General features: G+C 35.8%; 1 protein-coding gene across 5 annotated transcripts in view; it reads left to right on the top strand.

Moving 5' to 3' along the window:
• The window catches only part of Trak2 (trafficking kinesin protein 2), a 69,888-nt gene that overhangs the window by 14,653 nt on the left and 42,814 nt on the right, over positions 1-12,421 (top strand). For 3 of the 5 annotated variants that reach the window (XM_074071397.1, XM_020157637.2, XM_074071395.1), the window contains one exon: positions 5,486-5,775. In XM_074071397.1, the coding sequence (XP_073927498.1) occupies positions 5,685-5,775 (91 nt within the window). In that variant the 5' untranslated portion in view covers positions 5,486-5,684. Of the gene's footprint in view, positions 1-1,486; positions 1,547-1,625; positions 1,645-5,485; positions 5,776-12,421 lie in introns of those variants that run through there. The other 2 variants (XM_074071396.1, XM_074071394.1) reach the window with 2 other exon arrangements.

The raw sequence follows: 12,421 nt of genomic DNA, 5'->3' as shown, positions 1-12,421 counted from the left end.
GATTTAGTACATGGTTTCTGCCTCAGGGGGTCTGCTGCTCACAAGCAAGTTTAGATTTTGATGTTGACACCGAATAGTTCTTAGCACTGAAGCTATGGTAAAGTCCTTGGGTGGCTTAATAAAACTTCAGTTACTGAAGTTTTTGGGGTAGATTTTGACTGTGGTGTAGTCAGGTACATTGCAATTAATGAGTCTTTGTCAAAAATCTATTATTATTATATTTATTTTCAGTTTTAAAATTACACAGCTTGTCTTTGGTCTGGGTCAGGTCGCCACTGCCTAGGGAGCTGTTGCACTTGGTGATTGGCACCATTCCCACTCCTGCATGCAGTGCTGCAGCCAATGTGGTGTGTTTTAAATTAATCTCCAAAGTGTTGTTTATAAAATAAAATTTTGAAGTGTATTTCCAATATGAATAGTTCATTAAATCATTGCATTTACTGTAATTCCAGGCTCTGCATTCCTGCAGGTGAAGTTTCCCTGAGCATGGGTAGCCTTTTTGATGAGGCTGTTTTGGCTACGGCCTCCTGTTTTAAGGAAGTAGCAAGAATTTTTTTTTTTTTTTAAGGCATAAGGCCTATAGTTAGCTCTCATTGGTGACCTTTTACTTCCATGGCTGAACTGAGGTCATTAGTCATGTTGTTTTCTGCCAGCAATGTATACTATTTTCTCCTAAATGTGCATGAATTACAGAGGCCTGCTTCTTGTTAAATAATACATGCTTCATTGACTGCTTTTTGTTTTTTAAAGAAAAGCAGTTGGTCCTAAAAAGATTGCATAACAATTCAACAAAGAAAGTTGGTAGCACTGGAATATGTACTAAGAATGTGTGTGTACAAAACTAAGTAAGGCACAGAAAATGCGTTGTTTGGGCATGCCAAAGTTTAGTTTCTAATTCACTTAGAAAGAAAATGACTAATGGCCCTAGACTAATATCACTTGTCAAAGGGCAGGAAATAAATGTGACTTCTTATCTTAAAGTAAGATGCCATCAAGTAGTCAGTAATAAGCCTTTAATTGTGCCCAACATTGTGTACGGTACAGTAACAGTAATCATAACTAATACAGCATATGCTGTATTCCAAGACATTCTACTAAGACTTTTACATGTATTAACTCATGTCATTTCCTCAGTGACCCCCTGAGGTGGGTGTTCTGTTACTTTCAAAACTTACCTAATCGCATCAAAACCCCATAAAAGTAGTCCCATTTAACAGATGAAGAGATGAGGTTAAGTAATTTGTCCAAGATCATACAACCAGTAAGTGGTGGCACTAGGATTCAAATATGGGCCCTCTAGCTGCAGGATTCATATTGTTAACTACTGTAGTAGCCTGAATAATGGTCTTCAAACATATCAAGATTTGATTCTCCAGAACCTGTGAATGTTACATTGGGCAAAAGGAATTTTGCGGACATGACTGAGTTAAGGATCTTGAGATGAAGATTATCCTACATTCTGGTTAGACCTTAAATGTAATTACAGGTATCCATATAGGAAGGAAGAAGCGGAAGATTTGGCAGCAGAAGGCAGCCATGTGACAATGTAAGCAGAGAAAGAGGTTTGAAGATGCTATGCTACTGACTTTAAAGATGGTGGAAGAGGACCCGGGCCAAGGAACATAGTCCTAGAAACTAGAAAAGGCAAGGGAATAAGTTTTTCTCTGGACTCTCCAGAGGGAGGGAGCATAGCCCTGCTGATACCCTGCTATTGGTCCAGTGAAACTGTTTCTGACTCCAGAACTGTAAGGTAAAACATATCTGTGGTAGTTTAAGCCACTAAGTTTGTGGTTATTGGTTGTTAGCAGTGGTAGGAAACTAATATGGCCACCAGGTTATGGAACAAGAATCTGGATATAATTAAGATTTTCTATGATAAGCAAACTTTCTTCAGAATCCACAAAGAACTGAGCTTTAGTAATAATCTTCCTCAATGGTGTCATGGCATTTGTTACTTTATTTCTAGGAGCACAGTGTCTTAGTTCTTACCTCTTTCTGTATGACTGTATGAAGATTACTTGCGGGTAATCTTCAGACTGCATCTACTTCAAACATGGCAAAAACCTAAGAAATATTAGGCTGAAAAATCTTTTCCTCAGGCCCGAGCAACAGGTTGAAGATGAAGGGAATGAGCATTTGTGCATCTACTGTGTCCCAGGTACCACGGTAGGAATTTTTATTTTTTGTGTAGTCCTCATATCTGGCCCTTCTTATAAGAGTAGTTATTAATACCCACATCTTGACAATGAGGAGTGATACTCAAAAAGTAAATGAGTATAAGGTAGAAAATAGTAAATAAAAATTTAAATTTAGACTTCTCTAAGGTCAAGGTGCGTACATCATACTGCACTCACTACTGCTACTCCGAATTGATTCTACTGAGCAACATACATTTGGACCAGGCCATGTTTAAGGAGTCACCAGGAAGAACACTCCATTGCCAAATCACTTCTGACTTAGTGGCTGGTATGCAGGCTAGGCAGGTTCCTGAATTGCCCTGGTGTGTCCATTCTTTCTGTATGACTCTTAAGATGGACTTAGTTCTGTGTGCAACTTTATTTACTGTATTGTTGTATGCAAAAGTTGAGACCAAACCACTAACAAAACCTCCAGTGCCAATTAAAAGCAGTTCTCTAGACCAAAGATCTGGAGTCCATAGTTTAAGTTTATGTGTAATCTCTTGAGTTCTTGTATGATACATAAATATAAAAAAACTGAAGTTAAATGGTAGAAATGGCAATGCAAATGTAAGATTAAACCAGCTAGTTTGTAACAGAGCAGCGGGCAGAACATCTCAAGGTTATCATTAGATTTGTACAATGGACTTTATAAGATATGATTAAAAGAATCACAGTTCTTTTAAGAATCAATCTGAACCTTTTATCCTCTTATCCTTTTATCCAATTTGCTTTTATCTTCTCCCTTTTCATCTTCCTCTTCCTCCTTATCTTTCACTTCCTTTCCTTTTCACAAGTAAATTTATGACATTACTTTTTTTAAAAAATGCTTTCTTAGAAATTGAAAATAATTTTTTATATTCATATGTGTATGCAATGTTTGGGTCATTTCTCCCCCCTTCCCCCGGCCCCTCCCTTACCCCCCCAAAAATAATTTTTAAATACACTTTTGGGTGTATAAAGTAGAAGTTTGTTCTTTACTGAAATTCTCTGAAAGTACTTATATCTAAATGTAGGAGACCTATTTTAAGGAGTTGATCTAGGAAAGCTTGATTTAGGAAGATAGTTATTTAATGATGGAATTATTTTACTACTATTGATCAGGGGTTAGAAAACTTTTTTCCATAAAAGGACACATAGTAAATATTGTAAGTTTTGCCGTCTATACAGTCTCACAATTAGTAAGCGCTGCCAGGTAGGATGAAAACAGTCAACTGATAATATTTTAGTTAACAGTAAATATGAGTGTGTATTCTAATGAAACTTTATTTGTACACACTAAAATTGAATTTCATGTAAATTTCACATATCATGTGGTACCCTTTTTCTTCTGCCACTTAAAAGTATAAAATCATTCTTATCCCACACATAGTATAAATATAGGTGGCAGGCCAAATTTGGCTGTGGGTAGTAGTTTGCTGACCAAGCACTAGATGGCCTATTGTATACTAGCAAGTTTATTATTATATTTGCATTGCCACTGTATTTTTTTAAAATATATGACTGCGGTACTGAGGATTGAACTTGGTAGGCAAGTGCTTTACAACTTGAGCTATGCCCCAGCCCAAGTATATCACTAGATTCTTAATCTACTTAAAATCCAGATCTCTGAAGTATTGTAATTTTAAAAAAAAGGCCTTGATAAAAAGTATGTGTGACATAAAGACTTGTGTAGCAGAGGATATTTGGTTGTCTACCTAAGAATCATTATTGCCACTTTCTTTGTTGTAGCACCTCTGGTTCATATTTTGTTAAGGTAGTTGGCAATGGTATATATTTCAGGAAAGTATGCTTTTTTTCTTTCTCTCAAATTCAAGAGATGAATCTTTATTGGTATTGCCCTATTATATTCTTACTTCCTTTGCAAAAAGGAAAGCAAAGCTTTATATCAAAATTAGAATTGAACATTTTCAAACTGATAATAGTTCCTGACTTTTAAAAAGTAAGACATATATTTAGTGCATTGTAATCCTTTTTATGCACAATTATTAAACCATTTTTGTGGACATTTTTAATTATATTATTGTTGTAGTGGGGGTACATTATGATATTTACAAAAGTGTTTACAATATATCTTAGTTGAATTTACCCCATCCATCATTCTCCTTTATCTTCCCTCCCCTATTCTTAGAATAGTTTCAACAGCTCTCATTTTTCCATTTTCATACATGAGTACATAATATTTCCACTATATTCACCCTCCTACATTTTATGAACTTTTGGATTCCAGTGTGTGTATGTGTGTGTGCTCTTTTTTTTTTTAATCAATACTGTATGGGCATTCTTATCCCTATATCCTATGAATATATCTCATAGAATTATTGAATTGTAATGTATGTGCATTTAATATTTTTATTTACTGTAATTTTAAATGAAGCCAGGTATCTTTTGTATCAGTTGCTCTCAAAAGGAAGTGATTTCCCCACTCAGGGGAAATTAGGTAAGTCTTGAGACATTTTTGGTTGTTAAAAACTGGGAGAGGGTCTGGGAGAGAGTTTCTACCAATACCTAGTCAGTACAGGACAGAGATGCTGCTAAATACTATATGTTGTACACCTCATGTGACCCAAATGACCCAAAATACTAACAGTGACCAGGGTTGAGAAACCATAATATGTATTATTCCATTCCACTGGTTTGTTTATAATTCTTGAGTAATTTTGTTTGCTTTTGGTGTTATAGTATATCACTTTAACTTATCACAGTCTACCTTCAAATAGTATTTTACTATTTCATATAGAGTATAAAAGCCTTATAACTTCCATTTTTCCCTTTCTGGCCTTTGTGCTATTGTAATGCATTTTACTTCTACATATATTATAGGGTCCTACAATATGTTATTGTATTACTTCACACAGTTGATTTTCTCTTAAAAGTTTAAGCAGCTATATTGAAATATAGTTAACATGTATCTAATTTTACACTTCAAGTATATAATTTGATCATATGAGATACATATGTACTTTTGAAACCATTACCACACTGAAAATACTGACCATTCATCATTTCCAAACTTTTTTTCCTGCCCATTAATAATTCCTTCCTCAAACCCAGGCAGCCAAGTGGTCTCTTTCTGTCACTATAAATAAGTTGACTTTTTTTTCTAGAATTTTTATAAAAATGGAATCACAAATCCTGACCTTTTTATTTTGCCTGACTTTTTTCTTCTAGATGATTACTTTGAGATTTATCCTGTTTCTGTGTATATTATTAGAAAAACATTCTTAGTGACAGACATACAGGTAATTAAATTACTATTATTAAAAAGGATGCTGACTTCTAGTCATTTGATCTGTTCTTTGTTTTAGGTCATGACTGTCCAAGTAATGATAATCACATGAGTGCACTCATTGCTGCAGATGTCACTTGACTCATCAGAGAAAATCGGTCTTAAAGAAAATATCCATATGACCACATCTGTTTCTTTATTAAATGGCTTGATGGATTTCCTTTACTCTGATTCATACCAAAGCTGTCCTTTGCAACCAAAACAAAAAGGGATCCTGCATGAGTCAGTCCCAGAATGCCATTTTTACATCACCAACAGGTGAAGAAAACCTCATGAATAGCAACCACAGAGACTCGGAGAGCATCACTGGTGAGTCCAGTTTGATGTTTTTTTTTGTGTGTGTGTTCCATTTTTCCTTTTGTTAGTATATATTAATTATAAAACGTGAGGAGCTTCATTGTTACATCTTCATATACACATATATTGTGTTTGTCATATTCACTCCCTTTATATTCTTTCTTTTCCCCCCCAGGTTGATATAGGACAAAAGGCAAATGCCTGTGCTACCTGCTGTGTGGAATCCCCAGCCTCCCTTTCTGGCTTGGTCTCCTCAGGGATGGACTTGAATGAATCTCTCCATCCCTTGCTCTCTCTTCTTTGGCGTTATCAAAATCTGCCTTGTATCTAGCTTTCTTATCTGTGTCTAGCTCCCATAGGCCCTCTGAGCCCCTGGTAAGCAGGACCTGCATCACACTCTTATCTCCATGGGGCAAGGGCATGGTCACCTGTGTTTGTACACCTATAAGTACCTGACACCAGTGCCTGGCACACGACATAGGTACAGCCCTTAACATCTTATCTGCAAGGCTTTAAAAAAAAAAAAAAGTCAGCACATATAAGGTTTTTTCCCAAAACTTTTCTAAAACTCATTGACCCATAAAACCTGACTTGTATGGCTCACTCTAGACTAATCTCATTTAGCCAGAATATTCATGTTTTTTGAAGGTATATTAATATAAAATATCAGATGTTGCTACAAAACCAGTAAGGGATGTTACAAAGCATACAGTTAATGCACATTACCATTTTTCTAAAATCCAAAAAATTCTAAATTCTGAAACCCATCCAAACCCCAAATTTTTTTTCTGTTTCCTCCTTATTCTTTTTTTTTAATTATTGTTGTACTAGGGGTACATTATGACATTAACAAAAGTTCTTATAATACATCATAGCTGAATTCACCCCCTGCCATCATTCTCCTTTTAACCCTTCTTCCCCCATTTCTAGAATAGTTTCAACAGGTCTCATTTTTCCATTTACATACATATGTACACAGTATTTAGACCATATTCACCCTCCTATACCCTTTCCCCACATCCTCCTCCCTCCCACTGGAACCAACCTCTCAGACAGGACTTGTTCTGCTCTCCTGTTCCCCGATTTTGTAAAAAAAAAAAAAAAAATGACATTTTGTTTAAGGTAACTATACAGGGTGTTTCATTGTGGCATTTCCATGTGAATATGTATTACAACCTGGATTGGTTCATCTCCTCTATATTTCTTCTTTCTACCTTTGTCCCCTTCTTATACTGATTTCAACAGTTTTCGTTCTTGTATAGGAAGTACATCAATCATATTTGCCTTCTTAACTTCCATCTTTTAACCACCCTCTCTTGTATGTGACCTCCCCTTAGCATGACCTGTTTTTCATTATATTGCTTGTATTTGTATCAGGTCTATATTTCCAATATGAGAGAAAAAATGTGGCCTTTGGCTTTCTGAACCTGGCTAACTTCACTTAAGAAGATGTTCTCCAGTTCCATCCATTTACTTGCAAGTGACAAAATTTTGTTCTTCTTTCTGGCTAAATAGAATTCCATTGTATATGATACCACATTTTCTTAATCCACGCATCATAGTGAGTAGTGAGGTTTCTTGGCTGTTTCCATAGCTTAGTTACTGTGAATAATGCTGCAATAAACATGGGTATGCAGGTACCTTTGTTGTAACCTGACTTTCCTTCAGGTATATCCCTAAGAGTGGTATTGCTGGATCATATGGCAGATCTATTTTTGGTTTTTTGAAGAGCCTCCATACTGTTTTCCATAGTGGTGGTACTAATTTACATTCTCATCACCAATATATGTTTCCCCACATCCTCGCTAACATTTGTTGTTGTTTGTGTTTTTGATGGTAGCTGTTGTAACAGGAATGAGGTGGAATCTTTACTTGGTTTCAATTTGCATTTCCTTTATGGCCAGGGATGTTGAGCATTTCTTCATGTGTTTTTTGGCCATTTGAACTTCTTCCTCTGAAAAAGCTCTGTTTAGTTCATTTGCCCATTTCTTCATTGGGTCATTGATTTTTTGGGAGTTAAGTTTTTTGAGCCCCCTGTATATTCTGGTTATTAATCCCTTGTCACATGTGTATAGCTAGCGAAGATTTTTCATCCATTTTGTGGTAATCTCTTCCATTTGGTGACCATTTCTTTTGTTGTGCAGAAACTTTTTGATTTCGTGCAGTCCCATTTGTCAGTTCTTTCTCTTTGTTGCTGAGCCGTTTGAGTTCTATTTAGGAAGTCACTGCCTATGCCCATGGCTTCCAGTGTATTCACTGCTCATTCCTGTACTAGCTTCAGAGTTTTAGGTCTTATATTAACATCCTTAATCCTCTTTGAGTTGATACTTGCACAGGGTGATTTCAGTTTTCTGCATGCAGATATCCAGTTTTCCCAGCAACATTTGTTGAAAACGCTGTCTTTTCTCTATTGTACGTTTTTGGCACTTTTGTCAAAAATCAGGTGGGCATAGCTGTGTGGATTCATATTTGGGTCTTCTATTCTGTTCCACTGGTCTTCATGTCTATTTTTGTGCCAGTATTGCTATCTCTCTAGTATAGTTTGAAGTCAGGTATCGTGATACCTACAGCATTGCTTTTTTTGCTCAGTATTGCCTTGGCTATTCATGGTCTTTGTGCTTCCAAATGAACTTTAGGGATTGATTTTTCAATCTCTTTGATAGGGATTGTATTGAACATGTAGATTGCTTTTGGTAATATAGCCATTTTCACAATATTGATCTGTCTGTCCATGAGCATTGGAGCTCTTTCCATCTTCTGTAGTCTTCTGTTTCTTTATTCAGTGGTTTATAGTTTTCCTTATAGAAGTCTTTCACATCCTTTGTTAAGTTTATTCCTAGGTATTTTACTTTTTTGAGGCTACTGTAAATGGAATTGTTTTTCTATATTTTTTCTCAGTTTGCTTATTGTTGGTGTATAGAAAGGCTACTGGTTTTTTTTTGTAAATTGGTTTGTATCCTGTTACTTTATTGAAGGTGTTTATGATGTGTGGGAGTTTTTTGATGGAGTTTTTTGAGTCTTTTAGGTACAAGATCATGTCATCTGCAAAAAGGGATAGTTTGAGTTTTTCTTTTTCTATTTGTATTCTTTTTTTTCTTCTTTGCTCTAGCTAGGAATTCTAAGACTGTGTTGAATAAGAGTGGAGAGAATAGACACCCTTATCTTGTTCCTGACCTCAGAGGAATTGGTTTCAGGTTTTTCCCCATTTAGTATGCTGTTGACTATAGGCTTGTCATATATAGCCTTTATTATGTTGAGGTACATTCTTTCTGATCCTAGTTACATCAGAGCTTTTATCATGAAAGGATGTTGAATTTTGTCACAGGCTTTTTTTGCATCTATTGAGATGATAATGGTTTTTGTCTTTGCTTCTGCTAATATACTCTTTTATATTTAATGATTTGCATATGTCAAACCATCCCTGCATCCCTAGAATGAAATCACCTTGATCATGGTGTATGATCTTTTCGATATGCTGTTAAATTTGGCTTGCCAATATTGAGAATTTTTGCATTTAAGTTCATTAAAGACATTAGCCTGTAATTCTCATTTTTTGTTGTGTCATTGTTCAGTTTTGGGATAAGTGTAATACTGGCTTCATAGAATGAGGCTGGAAGTGTTCCTTCTCTTTTTATCTCATGGAAAAGTTTGAGGAGTGTTGATATTAGTTCTTCTTTAACGGTCTGGTGGAATTCAGCAGTGAATCTGTCAGGTCCTGAACTTTTCTTTCTTGGGAGACTCTATTGCTGCTTCAGTTTCATTGCATGTTATAGATCTATTTAGGTGATTTATATCCTCTTGACTCAATTTTGGATGGTCATATGTGTCTAGAAATTTATCCATTTTATGGAATACCAAACATTATGAATGTTACATTATTAGGTTTGAGGTTTTGTTGTCTTCCTTCAAAGAGTGTTAAATTGTGTTTTGGCAGATTATTTGCTGATAACGTTCTCTTTTTGAGGCTTGTGTTTCATCTTTGTTATGTGGGCCCATATGCTAGGATTCTTTATTCTAGCATTAATTTCATCTTACTATCACTACATGACCTTTCTGGAATCTTTCCTGATTGCCTAAGTATTCAGTGAGGTTTTTCTGTTCTGATGAGGAGAAATTCAGACCTCTTTCACTCTTATTAGGAGAGTGACATGATGAAGATGTGAAAGATGATTGGAGCACAGTGAGGACAGACCAGTTTTGAGCCATATTCAAGGGAAACAAAAGGAGGCCCTGAGCCTAAATGGAGGCAGTATGACTAGAATAGGTATATGGAAATAGGCACCAGAGGATTAAATGATAGAGCAGAGATTGCAAGCCTGGACAAATTAGAAACTTAAAAATAGTAACATTATCAGAAATATGAAAACAAGTAGGAGGAGCTCACTCATCTGAAGAATCTCCTAAAGCTGAATTGTACAGTCATTTTTATGTTGCTTTTTGAAAATAGGAAAATAGTTACCTTGAATTTTCATAGGATTTCATTAATACTTACTAAAAGAAAAGTTCTAGGAAATAGTAGCTCTTTTAATAAATACCACTTTGATCTTTATTTCCATTATACTCGGATACCTAGTAGTCTGTGCTTTAGCTCTGCATGTATTTGTAGTTAACTTCTCTTCTGGAAGTATTATAATGACAATTTATATATAATATATGTGTGTCAGGAAAATTTTGCATGATTATATGCAATTTGTAGTAACGTACATGAATTTTCAGAGCTCTTATTTAAGAGATCTATTAAGGCTTAAGAGCTTCTTTAGAACCATGATTAAAATTTAAATGTACCTCATCTCTTCTCTTTATGGCTGTGATGCTACTGCTTATCCTTCTGGGTGAATAGGGATATGTGATATTGCTGACCTCTTTGTATTGAACTTATTAAATTGTCCTTGGTAGGTTCAGGTCAAGTAAGAGCAATTTACCCTTTTAAAGTCTGTTTTCTTGACCTGTACTTTGTTGTTCTTTGCCAGTTAAAATGGTTTTCTCTTTACTACCCACAAAGGAAACACCAGACCTCTTAAAAGTGAGTGGGTAGATAGCACATCCTGTATTTTTCTATTTTAAGCATGATAAAAGGGATCTCTCTTTCTCTCTCTCTCTCTCTCTCTCTCTCTCTCTCTCCCCCTCTCTCTCCCCCCTCTCTCCCTCCCTTCTCCCCTCTCTCCCCTCCCTTCCTCCCTCCCTCCCTCCCTCTCCTACTGAATTTGGAAACTGGTGGATGGATTCTGGGTGCTATTGAGAACAGGAAGCAGACACATAAAGAAGAAAGCCCCAGCTGTGTTCAAAAACAGCACGCAAGTGAGAGACTTGAACAGTACTCAGTGCCCACCACCCGCAGAGTATTATCCTGAGTGCCTTAATTTACTTCTTAGCACTACTGTGGTAGATGATCCTCTTTATTATACAGATAGAGGGAATTAAGGCTCAGAAAGGATAAGTCATGTGTCTAATATCCCATAGCTAATGAATGGAGGAGTCAGACTTAGAAACTAAGTTTGATGCCAAGGTCCATTTCTAATATTAAGAATGAAAAGCAGGACAATAAATCAATTAGGTACTTAAAGGGATTAGGCATTACACAGAAATAATATAGCATGTTAGAGGCATGATATGTGGAAACTTGCCTCCTGGGACAAGTAGTCGGCCTTTTCCTGTAAGTATGTGGGAGATAGCAACAAGAGGTGACCCTATCATTGAGTGAGCACAGTGCTGGATAGGAAACTGAGATTCAAATCCAGTGGTCCTCAACAAGTTATTCACCTTTAAGTCTCAGCTTCCTTTATCTAGGAGGCAGAATTGGATGGTTTCAGAATTCCACCTTTGATTTTCTGTATCTGTTTTGATGATATAGCAACCTTAGACTTGATCCGACCTCTCGGTCTAAAAACTCAATAGTAAAACTAGCTAACATTTAGAGAGCGCCTCTGCAATGTGCCAGGCCTTGTACCTAAATGCAAGTGTTGTTTCATACATTTATCTCAATTAATTCATACAACCATGAAGGTTAAGTATTGATACTGTCACCTTCTTCAGTTCACAGATGGGAAAACTGAGGCTTAGCAGTTAAATAACCTACTTAGTACCATAACATGGTATGTACAAGAATCAGGACAAACCCAGGTCTGTCTGACTTATAAATTGATGTTCTTATCCCTATATCATATTATATTTATCCTATATGGAGGCTAGAGAGAATTTTTAGAAGGAAACTTTTTCCCCTCTCCTTTCATATTTTCTTCTCACAAATTTAGGGTTTTAAGTGTATCATATCTTAGAGTAAAAATAATAAAGATGCCACTCCCAGAATTCAGTAAATTTATTAGTATTTTTTAAATGCTAAAATGTAATTTTTCCAGATTTTGAAGAATCCTTCTACAAGTTAAGATATTATTATAAAGAAAATGTAATTTTTATCACTTAGGGATCAGCTGTTTTCTGCTGGTTGTTTTGTATTGCTTCCTTCTCCCCCTCCCCCCCTTCCCCTGCCAGGCATATAAATTAAGATCAGATCTCTTAAATAGTACTAAGGTAGATTGGTAAGAAGGAAATAAGAAATTTGTTCCAATTCATTTTAAACTTGAAAAAGTTATATTCTCTAAGGGATGTATTTTAGATGGTGTATAATTAAAATTTGTGATGTACCTTTTATTTCAGAAGT

The sequence above is a fragment of the Castor canadensis genome, chromosome 4, assembly GCF_047511655.1.
Source record: "Castor canadensis chromosome 4, mCasCan1.hap1v2, whole genome shotgun sequence".
Classification (NCBI taxonomy): domain Eukaryota; kingdom Metazoa; phylum Chordata; class Mammalia; order Rodentia; family Castoridae; genus Castor; species Castor canadensis.
This window is presented reverse-complemented; position numbering and strand designations above follow the sequence as displayed.